At 39.2% G+C, this 16,564-nt stretch overlaps 1 protein-coding gene across 1 annotated transcript in view; it reads left to right on the forward strand.

Annotated features, from left to right (window-relative positions):
- The window catches only part of SI (sucrase-isomaltase), a 349,991-nt gene that overhangs the window by 148,555 nt on the left and 184,872 nt on the right, over nucleotides 1-16,564 (forward strand). The window contains exons 22-24 of the mRNA XM_077290631.1: nucleotides 3,921-4,009; nucleotides 9,846-9,895; nucleotides 15,955-16,119. Coding sequence (XP_077146746.1) covers nucleotides 3,921-4,009; nucleotides 9,846-9,895; nucleotides 15,955-16,119 — 304 coding nt within the window. The remainder of the gene's footprint in view (nucleotides 1-3,920; nucleotides 4,010-9,845; nucleotides 9,896-15,954; nucleotides 16,120-16,564) is intronic.

The raw sequence follows: 16,564 nt of genomic DNA on the forward strand, positions 1-16,564 counted from the left end.
CACTTTGCATCTTGCCTGATTAATTATGAGGCATGTGCCTTTTAATGAATCAGGCACCTCGTATGCCTCTTGTCCCTCATCTAGACTGACATGAAATACAATGATTTTGGTGAACTGGAATCTATGATTTTTATTTTATATTTATTTGTTAGGCTGGTTTATTACATAGTGCAAACAAACAGTTTGAAATAAAAATACATAATTTTATTTAGGCTACAGATTCATGCTCTAGTGAGAAATGATGAATCTAAGGGACCCTTCTCAAGTCTGTACAAGACTTGTGCATATCCAGGCAGAAGATATTGAAAAAACATTATTTGAAAATAATCACATAATAATGTTCACCTTTGTAGTAAGTGATTGCTTCAAAGTTACCTCCAAATCAGGTTGTTTTCTTCTGAACATCGGGGCTGACTATTGTCTGAAAGCCTGGATCCACCATAAAATCAAAGGGTAATCTAAACAACATTTAATGGGTTGTCTGGTATGAAATGATAAGTCTGGGGTCACTGTGTGACAACCGAGTTATCAACCCCCCAGCACACACACTGTTTTTGTTGCGGGGATTGGCCGGTTTCAGAGCCAGGACTAGCTGATATGTATGCATTATTCATACTCCCCGACAGAACCCAACTAGTGGGCACAGCCTCGCTCCATACACTTGTATTTAGGCTACGTTCACATTTGCGGTCAGCGCCGCAGCGTCGGGCGCCGCAGCGGCGCCGCATGCGTCATGCGCCCCTATATTTAACATGGGGGCGCATGGACATGCGTTGTGCTGCGTTTTGCACCGCATGGCCGCAAGCGTTGGACGCAAGAAACGCATCAAGTTGCATTTTTTTTGCGTCCAACTTTCGGCCAAAAAGGACGCATGCGGCGCAAAACGCAGCGTTTTAGCGTGCGTTTTGCCGCGTTTTTGTTTGCGTTGTGCGCTGCGGCGCCGACGCTGCGGCGCACAACGCAAATGTGAACGTAGCCTTAGCTAGTAGATGGAGCAAGGCAGATCACTACTTCATTTTTCAACAATGTCTCAAAAACTTTTAAAAACAAACTTTCCATGTAGCAGCTACATTGTGTCAGAGCTGCATTGTGGAGATGATAATAAGTGAAAATAGCCTCTGAAAACAATCCAATAACAAGAATAAAGGATTTACTAGTTATACCTCTTTAGAGTTGCAGTCATTTTTCGTAAAAGACCCAAGTGATTCCATGATAAAGAACTTAAACAAAGGATGATTCAGGCTTATTATATATTCACTCCTTGATAGTTAGCAGAATGATAATTGCATCTTATCGGTAATTATGGTAAGAGGATAATTCCCTTACAGTGGTGTAAAATATTGCTTTAAGCATTCAAATGGACATAACATTATGCATTATGTCAACATCTCAGCATTACACAATGCCTTCCCTGCAAAAGCTGATTTTCGAGCAGCCAGACATTATTCATCCCCAGAGGTTTTTTAGACATCTGTAAATATGAAGAGCTACTAAATGAAAAAGTTTTGCTGAGATGAAAGAAAAGAATCTCAATACTGATGTTGCTTGTGCAACTGAACTTGATCCCCCATAATCCCAAAACACAATGCCAATAAAAGAAAAGTTACGCTTCAAGCCTGACATTTGGTCGGAGTTAAACGACTTTGAGAAAGGTGAACAGTTTCATTATCCCATCATAGAGCGCGTGGAAAAGTATTCTACGGTTCATGAAAAGATAAGAATTAAGTGTGATTCTGTGATACATTCCTTGGGTAATAGGACGATTTGGAAGCAATTGTCGGAGTTTGCTATTATCCCTTATAAATGAATACACGGTTTTCTGCAATTTTGTGGAAGATAATAATATTGTTTGTTTTTAGCGGAAAGCATAACATTTAAAGAGCAACCGTCATTTTAATTTTTGTTTCATAAATCAATAGTTCACATGAAAATAAGCAACTTTGTAATATGTCTGATCAGACAAATTTGCTCATTTCTCATCTTGGATGGATCTTTTCCTCTCAATTAATCTGTAAAATTTCTATTTAGTGAAGAAAGATGTTCATATTACTGAGATAGGAGGTGATAGTTGCTGCTTATAAAGTTCTATGGAGAGGGGAGTGGGGCGAAGCTAGAGGCAGACACGGACAGTCTGCTGCAAGTTCTCCTGAAATTACCATTACAATTCTCCATAGAACTTTATGAGCACCTATTGTCATCTCCTATCTAAGCAATGGGAAATTCTACATTGACTGAAGGCAGATTTTACCCATGAATTGAGAATGAATGATCAGACAGGAAGGAGAAGGAAGAAGATTTCTCTAATAACATATATTACAAAGTTTGTGATTTTCACGTCATATTGATTTTTAAAAAAAAATTAAAATCATATTTATTGTTAAGCCTCATGCAAAATGTTACTATAGAAAGAATATTGCGGTCCTGCAATGCAGCCTCATGTAAGCAAAATATATAGGATGATATGTTCCTTGATAAGCAATACTTCCAAAAAATACCTTTGCAATATTAGGCTCTGTTCACCTCTATTTTGAAGGTTCCTTTAGGCGCCTCCATGGCTGATCCACCAAATTATGATGAACAAGTTATCTTACTGCACTCCTTTTGTCTGCTGTATGACCATTGGATGCCACAGATACGTGCCGCGCATCCCAGCAAAACTAGTATTTTACTTACTCTTCCTATAACAGAAGAAAATACTGAAAAACAATGCAAATGTGAATAAAGCATAACATGTATGAAGTGAAATATGCCAATATTTTTCTGAAGTATTCTGTATGGATCTGTGAGAAAAGAGAGTTTTTCTACAAAACTCCTTCATATAATAATGGTAGTCATGGCTGAAAGTGTTGACACTCTTGAATTATTTTCAGAAAATTAACTATGATGCACCCTGAGCCTGCAGGACAGCTTGAATTTCTTTGGGACTTGGGACTTGATTGGGGCTGCTTATCCACCATCCAGACTATCCTGCTTTGCAACCTTTCATCAATTTTTCTATGTCTAGGAAGATTAGCGACAGTGCCCTAGGTTGTACATTTCTTGATTATGTTGCACAGTATGGACAAAGAAACATCAACAGATGACTGGAAACCTTGAGAGTGTTGATATTTTTCAACAATTTTGATTCTCAAGTCCACAGACAGTTCTCTTCTCCTCTTTCTATTCTCCATGCTTAGTGTGGCACACCCAGACACACGATGCAAAGATTGAGTCAATTTCTCCCCTATTCATCTGGTTTCAGGTGAGATTTTCATATTGCCCACACGTTACTTGCCACAGGTTAGTTTGAACAAGCCTCACATGTTTGAAACAAAGTTGTTTACCCACAATTTTGGAAAGGTGTCAACAATTTTGTCAGGTCCATTTTTGGAGTTTTGTGCAAAATTATGTCCAATTTGCCTTTTTTCTCTGTTTTTTGTGTTGTTCCAATACACACAAAGAAAATAGACATTTGTATAACAAAACACGTGTAATTGCAATAATTTTCTATGAGAAATACTCAAATTGCCTCTTCTGAGAAAAAGAGGACATAAACTCTACAGCGCCACCTGTTGGAAGTCCCAGAGGAACTCCCAGAGGAGCATTGCATGGCGAATAAGCCTCCTTACCTTGACAAGCCAGCTGGTATTTCACTCTCCATAAGGAGAAACGCTACCCCTATGAGAAATACTTCATTTTCTGAAAGAATTTTAAGGGTGCCAACACTTTTGGTCATGACTGTACATCTGGAAAATGAATATTTGTATTTGACTTTATTTTAATGCAATGAAACTGTTCAAGAAATGGGAAATAAACAAATTTCTCAGACCTGTGAGCCAAAATCAAAGCTGTCTGTAATATAATTCAGCTATAATCAAAAGCATTCACTGTGTCGAATGTGCAAATTCTGTACATAACTTAATCTTCTCCTTTTGATTCAGTCGTAAAAAACCTCTAGGCCTAATAGTTGCATTGGATGATGACCAGAAGGCCAATGGAGAGTTCTTCTGGGATGATCTAGATTCTAGAGGTAGGTGCATACACCATTTATCAATCAAGTTAAATTATTCTCTGTGGAAAACATGATTTAAAATGTATGTCTGTCGGGTAAAAAGGTCTCTCAGATATCCTCTATAAGCAGACATGATATATTCATTGTGAACCAACTTAAGAGCACTTTTCCTTATAACTCGGAAATGTGCGTTCAACTCTGTACCATCCGTGTGCTGTGCATGTGTATAAGGCCGGCGTCACACTAGCGAGTTTTACGGACGTAAGAGCGCAGAAAATACGTCCGTAAAACTCGCCAAACAAACGGCACAATTATTCTCAATGGGGCTGCTCCTATCAGCCGTATATTACGGCGACGTATTATACGGCTTTTTACGGCCGTACAAAATCGCAGCATGCTGCGTTTGTCAGCTTATTGCGCAAATAATACGCCAATGAAAGTCTATGGGGGCGAGAAAAATACGGATTCCACACGGACCAGCAGTGTGACTTGCGAGAAATACGCAGCGGTGTTAGTGACAAGCCGGTAATTCAATTGCCGGCTTTTCATTTCTCCTTCCCCAACCCGACATGATATGAGACATGGTTTACATACAGTAAACCATCTCATATCCCCTTTTTTTTTGCATATTCTACACTACTAATGTTAGTAGTGTGTATGTGCAAAATGTGGGCGCTGTAGCTGCTAAAATAAAGGGTTAAATGGCGGAAAAAATTGGCGTGGGCTCCCGCGCAATTTTCTCCGCCAGAGTGGTAAAGCCAGTGACTGAGGGCAGATATTAATAGCCAGGAGAGGGTCCATGGTTATTGGCCCCCCCGTGGCTAAAAACATCTGCCCCCAGCCACCCCAGAAAAGGCACATCTGGAAGATGCGCCAATTCTGGCACTTGGCCACTCTCTTCCCACTCCCATGTAGCGGTGGGATATGGGGTAATGAAGGGTTAATGTCACCTTGCTATTGTAAGGTGACATTAAGCCAGATTAATAATGGAGAGGCGTCAATTATGACACCTATCCATTATTAATCCAATTGTCTGAAAGGGTTAAAACACACACACACGTTATTAAAAAGAATTTTAATGAAATAAACAGGTTGTTTTAGTATTTTATTGCTCTCTCAATCCATCCGGAACACCCTCGCTTGGCAAAATAATAAACCAACAATATACATACCTTCGGATGAACTGTCAGGTCCCACGAAGTAAATCCATCTGAAGGGGTTAAATCATTTTACAGCCAGGAGCTGCGCTAAAGCACTCGCTCGTGGTTGTAAAAACCCCGGGTGATGAAAGGAAATCAGAGTGATCTGTACTTACATTGAGTTGCGGTGAGGCGCCCTCTGGTGGATGTTCTCATGAACTGGAGCCTTGGAAAAGTTCCCACGCTCGAGTTCATATGATTTCATCCACCAGAGGGCGCCTCACCGCAACTCAATGTAAGTACAGATCACCCTGATTTCCTTTCAGCACCCGGGGATTACAGACACGAGCGAGTGCATTAGCGCAGCTCCTGCCTGTAAAATGATTTAACCCCTTAAGATGGATTTACTTCGTGGGACCTGAGAGTTCATCCAAAGGTATGTATATTGTTGGTTTATTATTTTGCCAAGCGAGGGTGTTCCGGATGGATTGAGAGAGCAATAAAATACTAAAACAACCTGTTTGTTTATTTCATTAAAATAATTTTTAATAACGTGTCTGTGTTTTTTAACCCTTTCCTACAATTGGATTAATAATGGATAGGTGACATAATTGACGCCTCTCCATTATTAATCTGGCTTGATGTCACCTTACAATAGTAAGGTGGCATTAACCCTTCATTACCCCATATCCCACCGCTACACGGGAGTGGGAAGAGAGTGGCCAAGTGCCAGAATAGGCTCATCTTCCAGATGTGCCTTTTCTGGGGTGGCTGGGGGCAGATGTTTGTAGCCACGGGGGGGCCAATAACCATGGACCCTCTCTAGGCTATTAATATCTGCCCTCAGTCACTGGCTTTACCGCTCTGGCGGAGAAAATTGCGCGGGAGCCCACGCCAATTGTTTCCGTCATTTAACCCTTTATTTTAGCAGCTACAGCGCCCAGATTTTGCACATACACACTACTAACATTAGTAGTGTGGAATATGCAAAAAAATAAGGGATATGAGATGGTTTACTGTATGTAAACCATGTCTCATATCCTGTCGGGTTTGTGAAGGAGAAATGAAAAGCCGGCAATTGAATTACCGGCTTTTCACAGATATCGCGCTGAATTAAATCTAAATACAGAATATATATATATATATATATATATATGTGTCTTAATGACATATATATATATATATATATATATATATATATACTGTATATATGTTTTACCGAACATTTGAGCACATACAGTAAATCCATTAGATGTCGGTTTTGCAAGCCTGCGAGAAAATATCGCAGTACGGATGCCATACGGATTACATACGGAGGATGCCATGCGCAAAATACGCTGACACACCCTGCCTACGGATCACTATTTTGGGAACATTTCTCTGTATTACGGCCGTATTACGGCCGTAAAAAACGGACCGTATTGTCTTACGCCGAGTGTGACGCCGGCCTAACACTGATGTGACTAATACATTTTTTTCCATCCGTGAAAAACACGGATGACACAATAATGGTAAAGATAGACACATAGATGACACACTGATGGTAAAAATGGACACACGAATAACACACTGATGGTAAAAATAGGCACATAGATGACACACCGATGGTAAAAATGGACACACGGATGACACATTTATGGTAAAAATGGACACACGGATGACACTGATGCACAACACTAATGTGACTGGTACATTTTTTTTTCATCTGTGAAAAACACTGATGACACACTGATGGTAAAAATGGACACACGGATGGCACACTAATGGTAAAAATAGACACATGGATGACACACTGATAGTTAAAATTGACACACAGATGACACATTGATGGTAAAAATGGACACACGCATGTTACACTGATGGTCAAAATTAGACACATGGATGACACACTGATACACAACATTGATGTGAATGGTTCAATTTTTCTCCATCCGTGAAAAACACTGATGACACACTGATGGTAAAAATGGACACTTGGATGACACACTGATGCACAACACTGATGTGACTGGTACCATTTTTTCACATATGTGTTTAAACATTGGAGTGTGAATAAGACTTAAGTGGCTGTGCAGAATTAAAAAAAGGGACTAGAAACAATGGTACTTCTGTCCAAAGGCTGCAAGGCCAAATATAGTCCCGATGCAAGAAATGAGATGGTTCCTTTTCCTAATGGACAACACCTTTAAATGTAGTCTTATTTTTTCCTTTTTTCTTTTTTTACTGATCCCCATTGGAGTGAAGAACATTGGATGCTTCGGAAAGCTTATACACCAATCCCATTAAGTAGGAGTGTGTTTAGTACAGTAGTCTGCAGTCCGTAAAAAATACTTTCACATTAGTTTTAAATAAGAATTGTAAGAATAATGTTTAAGAGCAGTAGGCTAATAAAAATCATAATTTGTGTAACGCTCTGTTATTGTGGCTTAAGTACGTAGTTAAAAATGACATCCACATACAAACTGTTCAAACAGCAAATTTTCTAGCAATAACTTAAACAATCATAAATTATTTGCAAATGGTCTTAGCTTTCTCGAGTCTGTGAGGATAATCCTATTTATGTATGTAGGCAGCATTGCTCTTTTCACACTGCAGAGCAGAATAATTAAATTGATTTTCTTAAATGATAACCCACATTGCTTGGTGGTGGCACGTTCACAGGGAGGAAGCTCACAAGATTCTCATTAACATTCCGCTAAGGAGCTGTACTTGAACATTGCAAACTATATGATATTTATAGCAGTCAAAAAGGTCAATCCAATAACAGTGAATAGCAAAATATAACTGAGTTTAGTTTATTGTTATGCATCAGGAATTTTATGAAGGTAGTCTGAAAGCATGGCTGACACTTAAAGTAAGCAATGTACAGCAAGTGTATATGCCCATGACATCTTTTAAACCTGGTCAAAACTGCCATGTATTTCAAAAAGGAGTCACTTCAGGACATGTTAGCAGTTTTTGGCCTGGGCTATGTTTTCTTGCGTCTTTTTGGCTGTTTCATGAGCGCCTCCCATTCTATTTTTGACAGCTGAGGTTTGTCTTTTCTACTTGAATTTTTTGGTCATTTTTTTCTCCATTTAACAATGAAGAAATTGTTATCAGTTTCTGATGAGAAAGTCCTGAGAAAACTTTAAAAAAGAACCCCGGATGTCTTTTGAGCCATCATGTGGACTTGTATTGCAAAATATAAAGCATCTTCAGAGCGGGAGGCGCCTGAAGAATGGTCAGCTCACTTCTTTTGACTGATTAGTATCTTCTGAAATCTGACGCTCAAGATACTGAACATCTGACAAGGAGGCTTTTGCACATGGAAATGTATATTGTTCATTCTTTCTGAACACTTTTTTGGGACACGTTTTTGGGTGGATCTACCAGAAAAAGTTGTTGTGCTCACAAACTCTAACCAAAAATTTTCCACCGTGGATTTTGGAACGGTTTTTTTTCTGCCAAAATCAACAAAAATAGGAAATCTTTTCTAAAATATAATTGAAGTATATAACATTCAATTTTTCTGCATGATCTTTTCAGCTTAGTAAGACAAATTTGCCCATTGAAGCAATGCCACAGCAAAAGTATCAAAAATTTGTCAAAAAGTGTTTTATAAGGATCACTTAAATAGTATATTCATAATTTTTTAGTGTCAGATTTTTCTGCCAGTAAATACTGTAAGAAAAGAAAACCCTGTGAAACTTCGTTCTTCAATTTGCCTTTGCTATAGTCTTGAAATTAGTATAGCCTGTTTAGCAAATGTTAATATACATGTATTTCCAAGTGTGAAATTAAGAAATTTAGTAACATTGACAGCTACCTTCATGTACAGGGGCATGACAAGAGTAATGTCAGGCATTGGAGAAAGCTCTGTAGTTCATTGCCTTTGGTTAAGTTTCCATGATCAGTTTTTGGTGAGTTTTTGATGATGTAAAAAAAAATGAAGCGTCTTAGTTCTTGCAAAGTGCATAGGACTGATAGAAATCTCACATCTTCTGTTCTTTTTTTTCCCTACAACATGTCTTGTGGGTATGCAGAGTTTTATATGCAGATTTTACCCATTAAGTTGTATTAGATGTAAAAAATCTGGAGGTAAAAAACAAGTCATCTACCTGTCATCTACACATCAATGAAGTGTTGTCAAAGCCAAATACCAGGAAGTATTAAAAGTAAACTAGTAGCGATGAGCGAGTGTGCTCATTGCTCGAGTTTTCCCAAGCATGCTCGGGTGTTCTTGAGTATTTGGACGTGCTCTTAAATTTAGTTTGTGTCGCTTCAGCTGCATGATTTACGTCTGCTTGACAACCAGAACACATTCAGGGATTGCCTGTTTGTTAGGAAATCCCCACATGTATTCAGGCTGTCTAGCATCTGCAATTCATGCAGCTGTGGCGACACAAACTAAATTTTCGAGCACGCCCAAATACTCGGAAAACACCCGATCATGCTTGGGAAAACTCAAGTAATGAGCACACTCACGCATCATTATAAACTAGCTTTATTGAAACATAACACACCAGAATGCAGAGTAATGATCAAAATAAAAATATATATAACGTTAATGCACTAAAAAACGCAATGAATAATATGAAACAATCCACAACATCAAAAATTCCCCAAATACTCATCGTATTATGATATTGTGCCATTACTATTACTTTTGTGCAATCATTGAACTGTAATATTTCTGACTAATTTTTATTCTTATTTTTTTTTTTTTGTTTTAGAAACCATACAATTGGAAAAATATATTTTATATCATTTCTCTGTTTCCAATGTAAGTATCTTTCATAACATTGTGAAAAAATAACATGCCATGTATGCTCAGAGATCTATGTGTATTGCACAGGAAAAGATGAATGAAAGACACATTTTACAGTGTGGATTTTAATAAAAACATAAAGTATTATGTTTTTTAATTGACATTATAATTAAGGGAGACTTAAGGGTGCTGTCCACCACTTCACTGCTTCATAAATAACCCATTAGTATCTAAAAATACAAAATACAGTATACTCACCAAATGGTGCCCCAACGCTCCTATTGTATTGAAACACAGTTAAATATAATTATCCCTTTTTGGTGGGAGTAGGCAGGGTCAGACTGGGGTGTCTGGGGCCCAAAGGGGGAAATGACCCTAGGGGCCCACCCTACAGCTATATGCAAATAACTTAGCCGTTATCCCTGATATAGTGGAGCGTCGACAGTAAAATACAGGCGGCTGCTGCACATCTAATGTGTGCCCCCATAACTGGTATACACAATTACGGTAGTTTGCATTGAAGGGGCTATCCACAGGTTAGGTAGGTTAGACAAAATACTGACCAAACACTGAATGTGTGAACATAACTTTAGGATAAGTGATTACTTGTTTTCACCGTAGAACCACCATAAGTGCATATTTGCTACTGTGTAATAGTCACAGGACAGGGAGGGGTTAAACGTCCAAGTATTTAATCTCTATTGGAAATAAAAAATCTTCTCCTTATTGATATCAGCTAGAACAATTGACCTCCATACACAACACAATCCACTATACCAAGACTAATAACACTACATACAAAAGGAACAAATACTGCCACACCATGACCAGACCACATATTACCACCACATAATGACCAAATATCATCACATACAGGGGACAAATACTGCCACACATGGCCAGACCACATATTACCACCACATAGTGATCGAATAATATCACATACAGGGGACAAATATTGCCACACTATGACCAGACCACATAGTGACCAAATAATACCACATACAGGAGACAAATACTGCCCCACCATGACCAGACCACAAAATACCACCACATAGTGACCGAATAATACTGCATACAGGGGATTATTGCAGTCACATCATGACCAGACCACAGTGCCAAATACTACCACATACTAGAGAAATACCACCAAATCATGACCAGATCACATATTACCACCATATAGTGAGAGTACTACAATACCGATCATTAATAAAAACCACAATACTAATAACACTAATATTACCACAGGTGACATTATACACAGGAGTTCTGTACATAGTTTCAGTGTACAGGTAATGCAGCAATCACTAGTGATATTATACACAAGAGCTCTGTTTATAGTGTTTAGAGTAGGGATAATACAGTGATCACCAATGACATTATTCACAGGAGCTCTGTATATATTGTCAGTGTATAATGTCAGTGTACAGGTAACGCAGTGATCACTAGTGAAATTATACACAGGAGCTCTGTATATAGTTTCAGTGTACAAGATAATACAGTGATCACCAGTAACATTAGACAGAGGAGCTCTGTACACAGTATACAGTATATAGTGTGAGTGTACAAGTAATACTGACTCACCGGTGGCATCTCCAGTCAAAGTATTTCATCTTCATGCAGTGCAGACCACCATTACTTCTTCCAGCCTCAACTCGTCTCTGCAGAAAATAACACAGCTATCTATAGCTGATCACTTCCAGAGCACATTCCCCACTATTTTCCCCAACTTCTACATTATGTCAGATGAAGAAAAAAAGACATAGTGTTGCCCTGCACAGTAGCAGGACCCCCTTTTGTTTTCCCCCTTGGAAGACAGTAACCTCAAAAGTAAATTAAATTACAGCAGTAATAATGTCCCTTGATTGTTCCCTACAGTACATATATCCCTTCTTGCCACCATAAACCAATAATACAACCCCTGGCAAAAATTATGGAATCAATGGCCTTGGAGGATGTTCATTCAGTTGTTTAATTTTGTAGAAAAAAAAGCAGATCACAGACATGGCACAAAACTAAAGACATTTCAAATGGCAACTTTCTGGCTTTAAGAAACACTAAAAGAAATGAAGAACAAAAAATGTGGTAGTCAGTAATGGTTAATTTTTTTAACCAAGCATATGGGAAAAATTATGGAATCACTCAATTCTAAGGAAAAAATTATGGAATCATGAAAAACAAACAAACAAAAAACACTTCAAAACATCACTAGTATTTTGTTGCACCAACTCTGGCTTTTATAACAGCTTGCAGTCTCTGAGGCATGGACTCAATGAGTGTCCTCTTGTGTCTTCATATTCTTCGTGGTTTTTAAAATGGCTGCCAACTGCAACTGTGACAGGGTGCTCTGCTCTGTGACAGGTCACGCGCTGACATCACATAGAAGTAACATTGAATGGCCGCAGGCCTAACAAAGGCTGCAGGAGTTATTTAACGTAACTGCTATGTGATGTCAATGCATGCCCTGTATTAGAGCAGAGCGCCCTGTCACAGCTGCTTCTGGCATTTCATCTTGATGAGCAGCTCCAGGTTTTCTTGGACCTCGGACGAAAGATTATCAGGTGGGCTCCTTTAACATATGCCATGATTCCTGATGCAGATATATAAAAAACACAGGTATAGTACAATATGTGGGCACCTAATAGTCCAACATACAGTATTATGGGCACCTCATAGTCCTCCATACAGTATTATGAGCAACCACATACTCCACCATACAGTGTTATGGGCAACCACATTGTCTGCCATACAGTATTATGGGCAACCACATAGTCCACCATACAGTATTATGTGCAACCACATAGTCCTTCATATAATGCTTATTCATATATCATGGGCCACATATAATGCTCCTCCATACAGTACTTCATGGGCCGCATAAATGCTCCTCCATTCAGGATATCACGGACCGCATACAGTATAATGCTCCTCCATACAGCACAACATGATCCCCATGTAATGCTCCTCCATACAGCACATCGCGGGCCCCATGTATTGCTCCTCCATACAGCACATCACGGGCCTCACGTAATGCTCCTCCATAAAGTGTATCATGGGCCCAATGTAATGCTCTTCCGTACAGCACATCACGGGCCCCATGTAATTCTCCTCCATATAGCACTTCATGGGCCTCATGTAATGCTCCTCCATACAGCACATTGTGGGCCCCATGTATTGGTCCTCCATATGGTATTATGGGCCCCATGTAATGCTCCTCCATACAGTATTATGGGCCCCATGTAATGCTCCTCCATGCAGTATACTATGGGCCCCATGTAACGCTTCTCCATGCAGTATGCCATGGGCCCCTTTTAATGCTCCTTCATACAGTATTATGGGCCCCATGTAATGATCTTTCATACAGTATTATGGGCCCCTTGTAATGCTCCTCCATGCAGTATACCATGGGCCCCAAGTAATGCTCCTCCATGCAGTATACCATGGGCTCCATGTAATGCTCCTCCATACAATATTATGTGCCCCATGCTCCTCCATGCAGGTCTATGGGCCCCATGCACCTCCATACAACACATCATGGGCCACATTTAATACTGCATACATAAAAAAATCAAATACTCAAATCGTCAACCTCCTGCTGCAGGTCCGGTGTACTCAGCATCTCCACTGACTCTGCAATGCTCAGGACAGAGATACTGAATATACAGTGATGACGTCATAGTTCACTCTGCCCTCAGACATAGCAAAGTCAGAGGGCACTGAAGACATTGCAGCTGCCGGGAATGAGGAGAGGTGAGTATTAAAGGGGGCCCGTGCCAGCGCTGGGTGGCACCGGGCTACCCCAACTCACAGACACTATAGCGTGTGTCCCACCCCCATTCGCCCAGGGCCCCAGCACTTACCTTTGTTTGCCGGGTGGTGCCGTGGGCTCTGGTCATGGCGGTGGGTCAGGACTGCATGCACGTCCCTATTTTTTTCTTTTCTTCTTCCTTCTCTCTGGGGCCCACCGGGCATTTCACCGGTGTCTCAGTGGGCCAGTCTGAACCTGTGAGTAGGTATGTGAACACTGAAGCAATCGCATGTGTGTACAGAGGAAATAGGATGCAGCAAAACCTGATCATGACCTTTCTTACACACATATATCTCTCCCCTCACTAATGTTAGAATTGGATACATTTGGTAAATGATCTAATTTTAAAATAAATGTGGATAAAGCCGAAGCTTTAAACATTTCTCTATGCCTCAGATTATCATTAAACTGAAAGATAATTTCCTCTTCAAATGGCCCTCCGATAAATCCATTAACTGTCTAGGTATAGGATCCCCTCTGACTACACGTTATTCGCCTTGAACTTTCAGACCTTCCTAACTAAGCCAGATAGGGACCTCACCCTATGAAATCTCAATGAATTCTCTTGGTTTGGAAAGATCAATATTATAAAAATGACAGTCCTTCCCAGACAATTTCATTGCTGGGTTATCATGGATACTACTTGCTTCTGCCCACTCTCGAGTCCTCGATATGATCCATTGTTCAACCTCTAAGCTCAGGGCTGCAATCACCCAAGACATACCCATTCTCCATTCCATCATTGTCATGGATTTGGCCTCTTATTTTTTAAAATAAAGAGGTCCCATTGTCATTCAGTGTGAGTAGCTCTCTTAAATCCATATATTCAATCATAACTGGGGATACTTTTGTTGCCCCTCAGGGCCCTCTGTCCCCTATAACTGGTAATCCAACCTTCCCACCAGACATTTCCTCCTCTACACTTCTAAAAGGTTCTCAGGAAAAAACCCTCCGCTTATACCAAATTTCCCCACAAGGAACTCTTATTTCTCTTCCAGAGGTGGGACTTCCACAATGCACCAATACTTTGAGTACACCCAACTCAAACATTTTTCGCAACTCTCTCTGGGAGTCTGGATCTGGCCCATCCTCTATCCTCTTTTAAAAAGTGATGCATCTCCCCCTCAAAACAGGACCAAGCGGTATCGCTTCTGGAAGGACTGTCGTCTTCTTCCAATTTAAATTTTCTCCTCCAGTTCTGCAGAGCCTGGAAAACTGAACTACAGCTAAAAATTCCAGTTGAGCAGTGGAGGAGATGTTTTCATCTCTCCCATAAATCTGTCATCGCAACCAAATCCCAGGAGACAAGCTATAACATTGTTTCTAGGTGGTATTGGGTTATTGTTGTTCTGCATAAGTGTTTTCCTAGTACTTCCAATTTGTGCTTGTGCTGTGGTGTCCATGAGGGCACAATGGACCATATTTGATAGTCTTGCCCTGTTCTGGCTCCATTTTTGGAGGGAGTGTTCGGGGTGATCCTGGAAGTGACTGGAGTGTCAGTTCCCAAAAATCTAGAAGCTGTCCTTTTGCTCATGTTCCATATGTTGGGTACTAGCCTCAGGGGATCACTATTGCGACACTTGCTTCTATCAGAAAAAGTGACAATCCCGCGTCATTGGAAGTCTCAGACTGGCCCTTCCATGGAGGAATCATTCTCGGGAGAGGCTTTGACCCAGTATATGGAACTGCTGATTGCAAATTCCCCTGAAGAAAACACCTCAAATGCAAATAAATAATTTAACTGGGACATTTTCCTGGCCTGTCCATTTAATAAATAAGTTCCAAGGTAATTGGGCAACTTTTTGCCTTGGGGTGAGGCCTCTCCTAGGCCATCTGCTGATTTTTCAGATTGTTTGTCCTTATCTTGTGTCCTCGTTTCTCTGTATATCTTTATTATGTCTTTTATTTGTTGAACTTAAAATAAAAAAAACTTGATCATGAGAGGAATGCTGGGTGATTGGTAGGGTAATAACCTGTAGCTATCTAAAAATGTGTTGTTTTTTAAGGGTCATGCCAATGTTTTATTTTTTTAAATATATAAGTATAAATATATATATATATATATATATATATATATATATATATATATATATATATATATATATATATATATATACATAAACTGACGGTTTACCCCTTTATTTAATTACATTAGATATGTATAATGCTTGACAATTATAGTTTACAATTTTTAATATGCTGACAATTGAAGATTATGTAAGAAATATCTCATTTATTTTATTGTCTTTTGATTATACAACAGAACATTTTAACTATGGATGCAACAAGAGCAGGATATGCTGACCCCAATGACCTTAAATTTGAAGAAATTAAAATTTATGGACTTCCCCGGGGAACTACACTTGTTACGGTTAAAAAGGATGGCGTCGAACAAAGTGGTACTCATTCTTTCACATTTGTCAACAAGGTAGGTTCATATTATCTTCAAATTTTTATTTTTGCTTTCTAAGTCATATGATATTATTTGCTACATTAATACTATCTACGAGCAAATATTACAAATTTTTATAATAATAATAATAATAATAATAATAATACTAATAATACATTTATGTAGCAAATTATCATTCTCATTATGCAATGATCTGAGCAGTGCATGAAGGTTGCACAGCTCTCTGCTATGGGGCTGTGCAAGCTATATAGAGATAATCTAGTCTCAATATGTCTTTCAGATAAATATGTTTCATCTTGACTGTCTTAAAGCTATTGGCCTTCAAATACATTAAACTCAAACTGTTGATCTTTGTCAAAATTCATTACTAAATCTGCTATGTTTCAACGTTACTCAAGAAAAGTCATGGAGTTGAATACTATACTATTTTGTGCTGGTCTTGAGGGAAAATATTCATGAA

The sequence above is a fragment of the Ranitomeya variabilis genome, chromosome 2 (genome assembly GCF_051348905.1).
Source record: "Ranitomeya variabilis isolate aRanVar5 chromosome 2, aRanVar5.hap1, whole genome shotgun sequence".
Lineage (NCBI taxonomy): Eukaryota > Metazoa > Chordata > Amphibia > Anura > Dendrobatidae > Ranitomeya > Ranitomeya variabilis.